Source organism: Rhinatrema bivittatum, chromosome 18 (assembly GCF_901001135.1).
Source record: "Rhinatrema bivittatum chromosome 18, aRhiBiv1.1, whole genome shotgun sequence".
In the NCBI taxonomy this organism is placed as follows: Eukaryota; Metazoa; Chordata; class Amphibia; order Gymnophiona; family Rhinatrematidae; genus Rhinatrema; species Rhinatrema bivittatum.
This window is the reverse complement of record NC_042632.1, coordinates 28,138,791-28,154,669: the sequence shown is the minus strand read 5'-3', so window position 1 is coordinate 28,154,669 and position 15,879 is coordinate 28,138,791. Positions and strand designations below refer to the sequence as shown.

The following is a 15,879-nucleotide window of genomic DNA, read 5'->3' as shown; positions in this document are numbered from 1 at the left end:
GTGCGCTACCTTTAGTTTAATCCTTCTCCCCCCCCCCCCTCCCCGCAATGTCCCGTACTCACAGTAGGGCTAAATAGTTTGGGCAGGGCAAGAGTTTATGCTGGGACGAGGAGCTCACTTTTAAAATGAGGGTCTAAGGCCTACATAACAGTCCCAGTTCTGATTAACCAGAAAGACAAAAAACCTCCAGGCCTTTACAGTTTAAACAGCTCTAATCAATGCTCCCTCAGGCACAGTGCAATTCATGCCTCACTTAGAACTACTTTTATAGAATAGCATTAGTCTTGCTTTAGGATGTTTACTTAAATCTGTTTTGAATTTTTCAGTCTTTTCTTTTCCAAAAATAAAATAAAAAGTTTCTGTCTTTGCAGAACAGATTGATTTGGTTTCTTCTTTCATTCTGGTTTTTTTTCCATAAGTTTTCATTTCTCCATTTCAGGTCTTTTTTCCTTTCTCGTTTTCCTTACTTTTATTGCATTTTCTTGTTGGGTTTTTTTCCTGTCCTCTCGCATCTATTTTCCAGGGTTTTTTTTTTGCTATCTTTGGCATTTTCAGCTTTCCCTCCTGTTCCCCAGCCCCATATTCTGTTCCTTTCCTTCTTAGCTTTTTCTCCCTTCCCCCCTTTCTTTTCCTCCTCCACCTGTTTGTCCTTCCTCAGCTCTGCCCCGACACACAGTGCCATTATGGAAATGTATGAGTGCCACGTGTGGCACTGGGGTTTAAGTCATGTGTGTGCATAGTACAGAGATGAAAGCCACCAATGTCCAACACAAAATGACTGAGCAGGATGGGCTTTCCCCAAATCATTAAGACCAAAAAAATGAACAAGAATCACTTGATTGAGATGGGTAATTTCCTAACAGGAAATGATGTTTTTCTTATGTAGATTATGACAGAGAGGGCAGGGACAAGTAGCAGCTTCGCACGATCTGTCACCTTGGAGAACATCTCTCCTGAAGATCTACCTCTACAAGGTATTCAAAGAACTGTCACGGAAACGATTCCTTTCTGAGTGTGGTTCGTTTCCAAGTCCTTGAAGTGCAGGGCACCCTCTCTTACTTATGAAGACCAATTGCATGGCAATCCAATCAGGGTCCTTCAGTCTGCTTAACTTCAGGTTTTGACCATTCACGTCTATTCATCTGGTTGGCAATGGGTATCCTGAAAAGTTAATCCAACGCTTCTCCAGGGTCCCCGGCAATAAGCGCACAAGCAGACAACTGAAAGTGAAGCAAATCAGAAAACATGGAATAGCTTCTTTTTCTTTTATTGACATCTGCATTTTCCCACCAAGTTTGATAAAGCTTGAGCTTCCTGCCTTAGTCATATACGGAAGCAGCATCAGGACAGAACACAAGAAATGTTTGCTCCATTTATTTCCCTCTCTACCATCCACAATCATGACAGAAAGGCATAGGGATACCGTGTCCTATTGTGAGTGGCTGCCTTAGTCCTCCACATTGGTAGGGCTCAATGGAATGGACTGCAACGAGATTTAGTCTCTAGTTATTCACGCTCCCAGTGGACTGAAACTTCTCCTGCACTAGCGAACATTTACTCATTACAGCTCATTTACTTACTGTGGTTTTCCAAGACCATTTCTGAGTACAAACACAGTTTCTTGACCTTTTCACCCAGTCCTCCATTGATCTCAAATACGGGCCTCCTCTGAGAACACGGTCATGGCTCGCCCATAAGTTTAAGCTCTACCAGCCTGAGCAGCTGAAAACCCCTTCAGAAAACTAACCCTTTGTGCTTTGTTTGCTGTTTCACAACAGAACTCTTTTCATCTAGTATTTTAAAATTATCATTTTGCATATTCAAAATTATGACTTCACTGAATATCTCTCCAGTTCAAAATAAGAATATACAAATCCCACAGTATTTCTTACAGTCGGCCTTGAGGACAAGTTCTTACTTATGGAACACAGATTTTCATGTTCAGTAGTCTGTGTTTAGTTTTTGATACAGTTGAATCGACTTTTATTTACATTTCTGTACAACAGAAGAAACAAGAATGTGGACCTCCAATTAGCTAAGGTTAAGGTTATTGTGCAGTCTCTTGTCTATAAAGGTCTGAGGTTTCAGTGGGATAATGGAAAAATTATTGACTTGCATTCAATGTCTTCCTTAGTTGATATTCTCGATGCTGTAAGACAATCCGTTCAGAAATATGAAGCACTTTATGTGGGCAGTCTACCAGTGTCAAAACCAATGGGTAAGTGGTATCCGCCCCAACGGGGCAGTGTCTTACTGTGGATTGTGAACTGATTAAAATGTTCCCAGTAGACAAAGGTGAATAGTGGATTGCCCCAGGGATCTGTTCTGGGACCACTGCTTTTATTTATAAACGCCCTGGAAATGGGAATGAGTGAGGTGATCATATTTGCCAATGACACCAAATTATTCAAAGCTGTTAAATCGCAAGAGGATTGTGAGAAATTGCAAGAGGACCTTGCAAAACTGGGAGATTGGGCATGTAAATGTGAAATGAAATGTAATGTGGACAAGTGCAAAGTGATTTACTTAGGGAAGAGTAACCCAAATTATAGCTACACAATGCAAATTTCCACATTAGGAGTCACATTGCTCAATGTGCAGCAGCAGCCAAGAAAGCAAACAGATTGCTAGGGATTATTAGGAAAGGAATGGAGAATACAACAGAGAATAGCATAAGGCCTCTGTATCTCTCCATGGTGCGACCTCATCTTGCAGTTCTGGTCACCGCATCTCAAAAAAGATATAGCAGAATTAGAAAAAGGACAGAAAAAGTCAACCAAAATGATAAAGGGGTAAAACGATTCCCCTATGAGAAAAGGCTAAAGAGGTTAGGACTCTTCAGTCTGGAGAAGAGACAGGTGAGGAAAGATATAATAGAGGTCTATAAAATAATGAGTGGAATGGAACAAGTAAATGTTAATAGGTTGTTTACTCTTTCAAAGAGTTTAAAGACTAAGGGACACGCAATGAAGATACTAGGTGAGACATTTAAAACTAATAAGAGAAAATATTATTTTACTCAAAGTATAATTAAGTTTTGGAATTTGTTGTCAGAAGATGTGGTGAAAGCTATTAGTGTAGCTGCATTTAAAAAAGATTTGGATAAGTTTCTGGAGGAAAAGTCCATAAACAATTATTAAGGTGGACTTGGGGAAATTCACTGTTTATCCCTGGGATAAGCATCTTGGAATCTATCTACCCCTTGGGATCATGCCAGGTACTTGTGACCTGGATTGGCCACTGTTGGAAACAGGATACTGGGCTTGAAGGACCTTTGGTCTGATCCAATATGGCAAGTCTTATGTACTGGTTATGTTTTTATTTTTCCTTCATTCTGCACAAGTTACATGCACTCAGTGCTCTATCATATCATGCAGTAGAGCAAAGCTGCATCACCTATGAATAACCAACTGTGAGGGCCCACCAAAGACGACCTGTCAGTTTCACGGTGTGTCCATTTGAACTTGTACTATCTGAAAGTATAAATAATCATTCCCCAAAACTGTTTTACACAGTGTCTTCCTTATGGACCATGACAACCACTGAAAGGTGTTTCTTTTACACTGCAAGAAATTGTGAGTTCTAGTGGAAATAAGAGCAAGCGCCATTAGAAAAGACCATTTTCTATTGGCAAGGCAGCAATACTAATGATCCAGGTTCAATTTCTGGGATCAGAAGAGATTGGAAAAAAATATTTGAACAGCTGCTGTTGCTTTGTACTGAGGTTTGATATTCAGAAATAAGAAAATGCATTCCCTTTTAACTTGTTCTCTCAGGAATGGACGTGCTGAATGAAACGATTGAAAGTTTGATAAATGCCACAGACAGAGAACACTGGAAGCCGGCTCTCATTAATGTATCTGAGACTGCTGTGTCCGCACATCAGCCAGAGGTAAGATTTCACCTTCCATGTTAGGCCTCACCACTCTTAGTGGCTAAACTGTAACAAAGAGCTGTAGGTACACCCATTGCCTGAAGCCTCCGGTGGCATTTTCATAAAGTTACCTGTTTAGATACAACTGCAATTGTTTGGTTGAACTTTTATTTGCTACAATAACTGAGGGGCCACTATTCAGTTGGTTGCTCATGGACAAAGTTAACTGGACAACTTTGTCCAGTTCACTTAACTGGGATATTCGGCCCAAACAAGTTTGAGGGCAATGTCCAATTAGCATTTGATAAGTGTAGAGGCTCTGAAATCTCAGTCTGAGGGAGAGTTTTAGGAGCAGGGTGTTAATGGCAACGTATGGGGCGTGGCCCGTTGAGGGAGTGATGGCGTGGTTTTTGATACTGTGTTGTTATGCTACAATTATTTGATGTACATTTTTAGCTAGGAATATTTATTAGTTATATTGGCCTGTTGTTCTTTGGTTGCGTAAATTCTGTTTTCCAGTCCACTGATGTTATCGTCTTATGTAATAATGGATGCAAAAAGCAAGTGATTTACTGAACCGACAGTGCCCACAGTAATGGAGGTTGCTGCCAGAAATGACTTAAGATGCCACCTGTCCAAGGCCAGGGCATGAAAAGGCGACCATAGCAGTACATCCCAGCACTACGGACCCCACTGGGATTAGGAGAACACAAACGTGATTTCAGTGTTTTTATTTCAAACTGTTTTCACTGTGGGCGCCAGCAGTCGGCTGATCGGCTGGTTGAAGCATTTCATTTTCTAATCCCAGATGAAGCTCCCCCTCCACGTATGCAATGTGTCCCACCACAGGTGACGCAATAATTCTGTTCAGAAGGATAGAGCCATTTTTTAGAAATAAAACAAGTTAGACTTTTAGGGCTTTATTCTTAAAATGACTTATGTGTGTGTGGGAGTGGCAGGAACGTATGCGTGGGACTTGCTTTTGCGCATATTTTTACACGAACTGAAGAGCGGCATTTTGGGGGTGGGGGAGAGTTGGGTCTTACATGTATTCTTTTTGATTTAAAAAAAAAAAAAAAATAGCGTGCGGAAGTTAATCTGCACAAGTTCCGCCCCGCTTGACGCCGGCGTGTCTTTGTGAGGAAGAACTCCTGGGCCAATTGCCTGAGGATTTTCAAAGCAATCTCATGCACCACAGGCTCGCTTCATAAACACTTGGTAAAGTCTTCGTATACAGTATGAATGGTGACTGTGCCACTCTGCGGACTGTTATAAAATGATTTTCTTGTAGGGCGATTTTCAAAAGCCATCTACCCAGGTGCAAAGGCTTTTTTTTTTCAAATTGCCCACCCTGGATGAGGGAACTGCAAAATAACGCGTTTACTTTTACCCGCCTTTTCATGGAGGTGCTCCTGAGGTGGGGGTTAGGTCACAGGAGCCAATGACGCATGTAGTTTTGTATTTTCCCACAAAGCAGGACACACGCTTGATCTCATTTTCATTAACTCAAACCTGTCTTACAATAATTCCCCAGACTGCACCTTGGTCGGACCACTCCCTGATATCAACTACTCTCTCTACTAAAGTTAATCCTATTGAATCTCAACCTCACTCTACCATCCACTTCCGGAAAGCATGTCCCTCCGACACTCTTAGTGAACATCTAACTAAAGATCTTCCTAATCTGGATATCTCCAAGCCCAACTCGGCCCTTCTCTCTTGGAGCAGTATCACGGAATCAACAGCCAATAAACTCTGCCCTAAAATGACGAAAATCATCAATTGGTCACAAAAAAAGAAACAACCCTGGTTCTCCCCAGAACTTAAACTGATGAAGCTAGACCTCAGACACAAAGAAGGCTTATGGCGTAATAACCCCAACACCACAACACTATTAGATTACAAACGTACCCTCCATCTCTACAAGATCTCTCTTCTACAGACAAAAAAAGAATTCTATGCAAGCAGAATCCACAATATACAATATGATGCCAGGGCTCTGTTTTCCTTCGTATCCCAACTCACAAAACCCTCTGCCCCCACCATCCCTGATGAACAGGCTCAATCAAAAGCCAATGAACTAGCACGCTTCTTTCAGGATAAAATTACAAACACACTGGCACTTCTCCCCACTAACCCAATGCCCCCAGCCCTAGACTCTAATCCCACCCATCACCCTAGAGCCACCCTCGACTCCTTCGAACCTACCACCACCCTGGAGATAGAATCAACCCTTAAAAAAATGAAACCTTCCAGTCATCCAACGGACCACATCCCTACCAAACTTCTGCTCCTCATCCCCAGCACCATCTCTAGAGCACTGACTAACTTCATAAACTATTCCCTAGCCCAAGGAATCTACCCAGATGAGCTAAAAATTGCATCTCTCAAACCCCTCTTGAAGAAACCCAACCTGGATACAAAAGAACTCTCCAATTACAGACCCATATCCAACCTTCCGTTTCTAGTGAAGCTCACAGAGAAAGTTGTGAACCCACAACTCTCTGACTACCTTAAGGAACATAAAATACTATACCCCTCACAGTATGGTTTCCGGAAATCCTCCAGTACAGAAACCCTTCTCATCTCCCTATCAGACCAGTAAGTATGAAAGCTTGACAAAGGGCTTTCATACTTACTGGTCCTCCTAGATATCTCAGCGGCTTTCGATACGGTAAACCATGCCATTCTGCTAAACCGTCTATCAGACATTGGAATCGCTGGACTTGCCCTCAGATGGTTCAACTCTTTCCTCAACAATAGAAGCTACAAGGTTAGAGTCAACAACAGAGAATCACCAAGTTATAAAGCAACGCTAGGCGTCCCACAAGGCTCTTCTTTATCCCCGACCCTCTTCAATATCTACTTACTGCCCCTCTGCCATCTGCTCACAAACCTAAAATTAACACACTACCTCTATGCAGATGATGTTCAGATATTGATCCCCATAAAAGAATCCCTGCCAAAAACGCTTGACTACTTGGAAAATTGCCTGAAGTCCATAAAAAGCCTCCTCTCTAGCCTGAACCTGGTTCTAAACGCATCCAAGACGGAAATCCTTCTTATCTCCCCTGAACACTCGACCAACACCGATATTACAGCTCTGGACCCACAGATTTCTCAAACAAGAGATTTAGGAGTTATACTAGACAATCATCTGAATTTAAAGAAATCAATTAATAATACCACCAAGGACTGTTTCTATAAGCTTCAAGTTCTAAAAAGAATCAAACCCCTTTTCCACTTCCAGGACTTCAGAACCATCCTTCAATCCACGTTATTCTCGAAAACTGACTACTGTAATGCCTTACACCTGGGGCTCCCCATCTCAGCCACAAAACCTCTACAAATGCTCCAGAACGCAGCAGCCAGAATCTTAACCAACACCAACCGAAGTGCTCACATCACCCCCATCCTCCGAAACCTACATTGGCTGCCAATAAAATATAGAATTCTACATAAAGCACTCACTATAATCCACAAATCCATCCACAAACAGCTCACACTAGACCTTCAGACCCCTTTCAAACACCGCTCTTCCGAAAGACCCATCAGAGAAGCATATAAAGGAACCCTTCAAGTCCCACCTACTAAATCCACCCGTCTAAAATCCACCAAAGAACGTTCCTTCTCCACAGCAGGCCCTGTCCTCTGGAACAGACTACCGACTGACCTAAGACTGGAACCCTGCCTTCATACCTTTCGAAGAAAACTTAAGACGTGGCTTTTCCTCCAAGCCTTCCCCTAAGTCAAAATGTCACATCGGACTCAGCCCAAGGAATGAGATGTTTACGAATCTCTTAACCCGTCATATATTATTTATATGTTGCTAATTCCGCTCTGCCTACTTCCTGGCTACTATAGCCCCCAAGTTCAATGCCCTTGTTATATGTAACTTTGCTTGTTTCAGCCTTCTTGTTTGGTTACACTTGTTAATCCCCTAAGTTCCATGTAAACCGGCCTGATGTGAATTCCATTCGTGAAGTCCGGTATAGAAATATATATTAAATAAATAAATAAATTTTCAAAACTATACACGTGGTTTGGGCTGGAAAAAAACCAGCCACAGAAAAAGCAGGTGCGAGTCTCGGCGAGTACTTTTCCCTCGGTCAGCTCTGAAAGGGAAAATATGCGTGCAACCGGTGCAAAAGTCACTGGCAAGAAAAGCACCCACTGATTTTAAAAATCACTTCCCCCCCCTTAGTGATTTCCAACAAGTGAAAAATCACGGGATGCAATCATGAGCTGCGAAATGCCTTTTTTTTGTTTTTTTTTGAAGGGTGGCGATGAAGATCCCATCTGGGAATGTCAGGTCCGCTATGTGACGTTTATCGGGGTCGGGAAGGACCCGCACACGTTTGCTCTTATTGTGGATGTGGGAACCCAGTGCTTCCAGTGCACAGTACTATGGTGCGAGCCAAATGCAGGCAATGTCTCAGAGGCTGTGCAGACTGCTTGTATGGTAAGCTGCCTGTTTCAATTGTGTTTTAATTTCAAATACATATATCACCAAGAGACTCCTGTGCAAGAAGTTCTGAAGACCATCTGATATTCAAGAACATTTTTTAAATTTAAATGAGAAAAAGTAATTTAGCTATACCAAACAATCATGACATTAGACTCCAAAATAAGAGGACAGCCCTAAAGTCTAAGGAGTTAGAATTGAAAAAAAAAGAAATGAAGAAATAAAGCAGCACAAACCCAGGGGCAAGTAAATGAAAGGGATATCAGTCTTCACACATTAGCTACTGGAGCTATTCCAGAAAGCTTCTTGGCATCTGGGAAAAGTCTCAGTTGGTCAGGCACAAAGAAAACAGCTTTTACATTTTCAACTTTACAAAATATCAGGAGGGATAACCTAGGAAAAACGATGCACCAAGAACTCTAGTCTCTTGGTACACAGCCAATCACAACTTCCTCCTTTCCTATATTAGTTTCGCAATTCTGGAAATATCCAGATTTTTTGGCCCTTAAACAAACCCTGATTCCTGTGAAAAACAGATGCCTAGCCATGCTTATCTCCTGCTCAAAAACAAACAAAACCAGACCTGTAGCCCTCTCTTACCCTTTGTGTGTTGGTCTTTACAAAGGAGCCAGAAGATCAAAGCTGTCCATTGACAAATGGAATTCACCACCTCCCTTGTCTGGGATTTTCAACCTAGATGTTATTCACTGGTAGGACAGTCTAAACTTTGCACTAGATATTTCTTAAATAAATCTCTTACTATCATACCAACCACTTTAGGGAAGTTTAAAAGCTGCAAGTTCATGAGCTTGCTCACTTTTATGGCGATTTGCAGTTTTATCCTGGATCGATAAAGTATTGATGGATTTGATGTCTTGAACAACCTTCTAAAAAGGCTGAATTTTGTTTGAATGCTCTTTAGAGCAGAAATCCTGATTCAGCACCAATTGATTCACATTTTGAGCAAGGGAAGTAATATCCAGAGAACATTTAGCAACAGTAACATCCAATCTCACCAAGGCTTAAACTTAGGGTTCTTCTAAATTTAGATGAATTTTCAGTTCAAAACTTAGGTTCCTGAGTTTGGTTGAAAATAGATGCCTAGCTTAGGGAACTAAATCTAGCAGCTCTGCTTTTTTTTTTTTTTTATTATTATTATTATTGTTGGCCTCATTATCTCTAATGGTTATGAGACAACATTTTTCTTGAAGGATATCAGAGAAATGTAAAGAAATACAGGACCCTTGGAGTCATATCTAGGCAGTTGAGACTGTGTAGTTAAATGTCTACCGTGTGAATGTTTCTCTCTTAAAACCCTTCATCGAATTCCCCTTTTTTATCCTTGAGTAATCAGTGAGCCACATTCGTATTTAAGTAACTGTGCTTGTATATTATTGACAATTGTTGTCTTTCCTCATTCTTTTTGACAGTACAAAAAATGAGGGATGTTGGGTAGACAAGTAAGAGAACTGGACTCCTAGAGGCAGCAAATCCTTTAGAGCGAGTAGGAAATGCCAGCCCAAATAAGAACAAGCTGTAGAGTAAGTCATAGGGAAGAGAAGGGTTCCTTAATGCATTAGTTATGACTGTACACTCTCTCTCGTGTGGGAGAAAGACTCTGTACGTCCCATGCCACATCCTGAAGTCCGTAATCTCTGCTATTGTTATGCTCGCTCTAGGTTCAGTACCAGAGATGTTTGGTAGCCACGACGTCACGGATGAAGACAAGAGCAGGCCCACACTCCCACTCACTTCTGAAAATGAAAAGGACTGCGTCCGTGGACTCCCCCATCTCCTCCTTCCCTTCCTCCAGTCATGCCCTGCAGAAAGGGGCCGCAGCCAGCAGAAGGCGAGGGGTGCGGGCTTTCTTTGAATCTCTGAAGCAGAAACAGTCTGTGATCCAGACCCCTTAAGACACCTGGGCATCGCTGACCATGAAGTTATTGTTTCCAAAGTTACCCATTTGGATTGCAGTAGTTTAAATGATAAACACAGCCTGTAGTTGTGGTGGGAGGGAAACCCATCCCTCTCCACCCCCCCCCCCCCCCCCGGGCTGGTCAACAGTAGCCCAGCCTGTTCCAACATGGGGAGCCATGAAATGTGCCAGGAAGGGGGAACCTGGAAGTCAGCCATGGGCCAATCTGATTGGGTCTCCGGGCTCGCACTGGTAGACATTAACGCTTAACTGATTAAACGGTTAAGGTTTTACTTACTGTTTCACTGTTGAAAAGGTTAATATTTTATGTCCCTAGCTTACAGCCAGAAAACCTAGTACCAGGTTTCCGCCAGTATATAAATTAACAAGGTTTTTTGTAGATATTTTTAGTGGATTTGCTGGGCCTTTCATTATTGCTAAAATAATTATATATAAGGGGAAAACAGACAGCACACACGTGCTTAGAGTGGCACTCACATAGCAGAATTTATAAGACCTTTTGATATCGAAAAAGATATATTTCTGGAAAATGAAATTATGGCTTGTTCTAAACATTAGTAATAATGCAGAAATGGACTGGTTTATTCTAAAACAGAATATTTCTCAATGTTTCCTATTACATAAACATGAGTGCAAAGCCGCCGTCTGTCTCGCTTTAAGATTAGATTCCATTACAAGCGTTACTTGCAGGAACAGGCAGCTTGTACAGGGTGGCCGTGGAGAATGTTTTGCTAGAAATGGTTGATTCAGACTGTCTATATTTAAATAAAACCTGAAACCTATGTAACAAACATGTGACACCATGGTACAAGTGATGCTGTGACTCTTACTTTCACAAGTGGTAATTAAAGTACAATAATACAAAGAAAAGTACAACGAATGCTCAAAACACAACCCCAGGCACTATCCATCAGCAGAGGACAAACGGGAAGATCCCGGCTGCTGTTATCAACTGCGTCAAACTTAAAAGAGCAGAATGTTTTTCTTTTGAGAGGCTAGCGACTATTTGTGAATAAGAAAGAGGTAACATTAAAAGACTCAGGTTTTCAAAGGCTATGAGCATCCATCCTAAGATATTAAAGGGAGCTGGGGCAATTCTGTTTAATTGATCTTTGGAGATGGGAGTGGTTCTGGAGAAGGGCAAATGGGATCCTTCCTAGTAAAGGTGGTAATAGGGAGGAAGTTGCTAAGTGGAGGACAATTAAGTGAGCAAACGGATGGAGACACTAAAGGATAGGACAGTGCAGTTACTTTAACTCCAGTAGACTGCAGGATCTGAGACAGCATAGATTTACCAAAGAGAGATGTGTCAAATAAATTATACATTTCTTTCACTGTGTGACCAAAGAATTAGATTAAGGACATATACTAATGTGGTTTACTTATTCTATGTAGGAAGCTCTTCAATAAACGGAGCAATTTAGAGTGGGACAGCAGATTTAAAAATTATTTTAAGTGAAGGACAACAGATAGTAGTGGTAAATGGAGTTCACTGTCAATGGAGTCATCAGTGGTGTGCCTCAGGAATCTGTCCTGGGGCCGTTTCAGTTCAATATTTTCATAAGCGATATTGCAGAGGAGTTAGTAGGAAAAGTTTGGCTGTTTGCAAATGACACTTAAGATTTGTTACACAGTGGACACTTATGAGGGTCTATACAAACAATGATCAAAGAAAGCTCAAGTGATAATGTGACTGGCAGCTAAGAATCAATGTAAAATAATGCAGTATCATGCATTTGGGATACAAAAGTCAAAGGCAGCAGTATGTAATGCGTGGAGGGGGTTTAGATACCATTATCCACTAATCAGGAGACCTTAGTGTGACCATAGCTTATGATTTCAAGGTAGTTAAACAGTGTGACAAGGCAATAGCTATAACCAACAGAATGCTACATAAGGAGAGGCATGACCTGTACAAGAAGGGAAGAGGTAATGCTTCTGTACAGAGCTCTTACCTGAATTATTATTGTTATTACTTCATGGAAAGGGTGGTGGATACATGGAACAGGCTTTCAGAGTAGTGACGGTAACAACAGTAGTAGAATTTAAGAAAAGACGATAAACACAGAAGGTCCATAGCCACTAAGAAGTGAAAGAAAACCTGAGGTAAATTGGGGTTTACAATATAAATTAGATCTTTATATGCAGTTATATATTATGTTGTTCTGAATGCATGGACACACTGTAATTTGCTGATCCCTTAGTTACAATTGCCAGTTACTGCCCTGGACCTCACTGGGCCTTATTCATTAAAAAAGTTATTTTCTATAGACACAAAAGGGGGAAACGTCCTTTTTGAATAAGGCCCACTGTCTTAAGTAATGTTCACGTTTCCATGTGCCAGAGTCTGTGGAGTCATTAGGATTTCAGAGCACCTAATTTTAACTGTTGCATTTAAGATAGATACATCATGAAGTGCACAGTGATGAAGCTGACATAAATTTGGATGAATATTATTGTAATACTTTATTTTCACTGAACTGAGTCTTGCATAAATACCAGTATATATTTCTATATGGCTAAAACCCATTAGCACATAACCACCCACAGAAAGAAGATACAAAAGCAATTTGACACTATAGGCTAAATAATAATTCCCAGGCTTTATAAAATCAGACTCTTTTGGTTAAATTAATATATATTTTTCAGGCCATTTGTAACAATTCTTGTATGGTGAAACATCCTTCAGAGGAGTGGCTCAGCTTTAGTCTAGCCCAATGCTTCTCATACTTTTTTAGCTCAAATCCTTTTTCCTCTCTGTAATACCTTTAACCAAACAAAAAATAGGTACAATCACCACCACCATGATCCACCCTGTACCGCTCCTGGTTGAGAGCCTCTGTCCTACAGCACTTTGTCAGATTTAATGACACTGAACTCACCCAAATCTATACACTATTGCTAGGTCAGATTTTGTGGCTCTCAGAAAATAATATGACTCTTTCCGAATGTAATAGAAAATTATTGTGGTTCACTGGCAGTGCACACATGGAGGGGACCTGGGGTTGATTTCTGGTTCAGGATTTCCACTCCTCAGGTCACTGCTTTGGAGGCAGCCCTGGGGTGGAGGGAGTCACTGGCAACAACCAGTAGCCAGATTTAGGGCCCATGATTGAAGGAGCCCTGGTGCATGGTCTCCCAGCTGCAATGACTGCACTAAATTATGAGGGGATACAAAATAGGGGATGAGAACTCTGAGTTATAAGTAGTGAGGGAAATTTGTCCTGCAAGCCATAAAAGCACAGACATTCAGCTTTGATTCTGAGTCTCCCCTTAGCAGGTGGATTTCACTGAAGACACCATTCTTTTTAGATGATAACGATTTTTAACCTGATGAACAGCTTCAGAACTCGTTAGCTCCATGATGCAGTATACAAAGGTATCTTTCTCACTTACCTAAACATCTTCTGACTTTTCAAAGTCCTTTTGTAGCATTTCTATATCCTGACATCTTTTCACTAATCTCTCTAAAACATCAAGGCTAGCACACTTAAGTGTAATCAATAAAAATGCAGCATCCCTATAACAGTCTACCTCAGCTAGCTATGGGAATAAAATAATAAAGTTTGTGTGTACTTTCAATATGCTTTATGTTCCTCTTTGAGGAGCTGTATATAAGCTATTACCTGTATATCATCTATATCAGTGTAAGGAAAACAGTTCTTCTAGGCTGGAATATGTACAAGAGGTGTTGCATTATGATGACATCACCATCAAACAAAACACGCTCCAGCGTCTATCATCAATAAAACGAAAACAAAAAAACACACTCTGGTATCAATTTATATATTTTTTGTTTCCATTTTTCTTAATGTTTTTGTTTTGTAATATTTATTTAAGAATAAAAAGGATAAGTATTGCATATATATATAATTATTGCACTATAATAATCATACTGCCATAGCAGAGACCCATTAGAATTACTATGGAACAAAAATATGTTCTAAACTTCTGCAATACCCAGCAAAAATAATTTTATATCAAACTATCATCACGAGAAAAGGCTTTTTGCTTGTGATGCTAGCTTACAGATAAATTCTTGTTGCCAAGTACTGCAGAAGTCTGGAACTCTGTAATTGCTGTCTGAGGTTTTCCCTTTCTATAATGATTATTCTAGTGTAATAGTGAAGAGGTACTTTTTTTTTAAATTTTTAAATAAATATTACAAAAAAATAAAAAGGGAATAAAAAATATATAAATTGCTACCAGTCTGTTTTTTGGATTTTGTTTTATAAATTATAGCTACAATCACTGGAAAAAAAAAACCCACCACATCCTTCTCCAGGTCATCTTGTTACCACACATCTGGATGGCATCTCAACAAAGAAAAATGATGCTAGTTATTAATAAATAGAAACAGATATGCTATTATTGTATGAAACTGTATACAGTAAAGTATCTATTTCCTTTATTGTATCTACCTCTGACATTTTTGAATGCTTGTTCTGAAATTATAAAAATAAATCTATATGAAATGCTTCTGTATCCAATGTACCATTAAGCTGTTAGGATTTGTTATATGCACCATGATAATGTGTCTTTTCCCCTCATTTTCTCACCCCCAAAACTGCATAATGGTTTATGTTATACACATCAGAGATCTGTGCTGAGAGCTGGGGCAGAAACTTCTTCAGTGGCTAAACCTTTTAATGTCCTCTCCAGTTAGATTCTCCCACCCTCCACACTTCTGTAACTAGGCTCCCCTGGCAAAACAAACAACCAAAAAGCCTCAGCACAAGATGCAATCACATTTATTTGACAAACAAACACAGGACAATAACTCTTAAGGCCACACCACAAGTAGGTGGCAGAGTAGATCTGAACTAAATTTCAGGACTGGCTTTGTGGATGTGAAACCTGTGCTGTAATATGGGACACCCTATTTCAAGGATATGGCTGTGACTTTGTATCACTGACCACAGTGCTCCAGGAAATGGAGCCCCTGACCAAAGGATACCACTCCTGGTAACTGCACAGGGCACAGCCAACGCAAACGTCAGCCCTGCTTATGCCCCAAAATGTATTTATTCATTATTTTGGCCCAATAGTTTCGCCTTTTTCTTTCAGCTCAGCTGGAAATCAGTCACCACCCAGGGATTTTATTTTTTTCCTTTATGGTAGTAGACCCATCCTCCCACTGCTCCTAGTTTGGTCATTGCAGCAATGGCCTCATGCACCTGAACTCCTTCTGGAATCGGCCTCATGGACTTTAAAGCGAATCACCAGTTGTCAACTTCAACAATGACCACGACTCTCCCCCCCCGAACACACAAAAGACCCAATTCAGGAATCCAATCAGGGCCGCTCCGCATCCAGAATTTAAATGTCCAAACCAAAGCTCCTCATGTGCAATTTCGTTTTGTCAACTAACCTTAAACTAGTTTTGTAGGAGGGCAAAACTCGAAGCTATTGTGGGTTTAGCTACTTAAGGACTAGATTCGCTAAGGCTAATCACCGGCTGAAAATGACCCAAGGTAGAGCGTGCAGCTACCTAAGGGGTCCCGGCGCCCAATATCACCCAAAGCCGGTAAAGCTCGTTATAGCGCTCGCTGCCCCTACTACCCCGCCTTCAGGACCCGCCCACGCCTCTTCCTCCTCACGTCG

The 15,879-nt window shown here is 40.9% G+C and overlaps 1 protein-coding gene and 1 long non-coding RNA gene across 2 annotated transcripts in view; one reads left to right on the top strand and one right to left on the bottom strand.

Annotated features, from left to right (window-relative positions):
* APBB3 (amyloid beta precursor protein binding family B member 3) overlaps nucleotides 1–11,007 on the top strand; it is a 41,881-nt gene extending 30,874 nt beyond the window's left edge. The window contains exons 8-12 of the mRNA XM_029583455.1: nucleotides 887–974; nucleotides 2,135–2,218; nucleotides 3,777–3,892; nucleotides 8,154–8,336; nucleotides 10,019–11,007. Of these exons, the coding sequence (XP_029439315.1) occupies nucleotides 887–974; nucleotides 2,135–2,218; nucleotides 3,777–3,892; nucleotides 8,154–8,336; nucleotides 10,019–10,252 (705 nt within the window). The 3' untranslated portion in view covers nucleotides 10,253–11,007. The remainder of the gene's footprint in view (nucleotides 1–886; nucleotides 975–2,134; nucleotides 2,219–3,776; nucleotides 3,893–8,153; nucleotides 8,337–10,018) is intronic.
* On the bottom strand, nucleotides 712–15,856 carry LOC115079712. Its single transcript, XR_003853357.1, has 3 exons — nucleotides 15,647–15,856; nucleotides 12,231–12,357; nucleotides 712–1,220 (listed from the first exon to the last, which is right to left on the bottom strand). It is a non-coding gene; the product is annotated as an uncharacterized LOC115079712 (long non-coding RNA).
* Nucleotides 15,857–15,879: the final 23 nt, after the last annotated feature.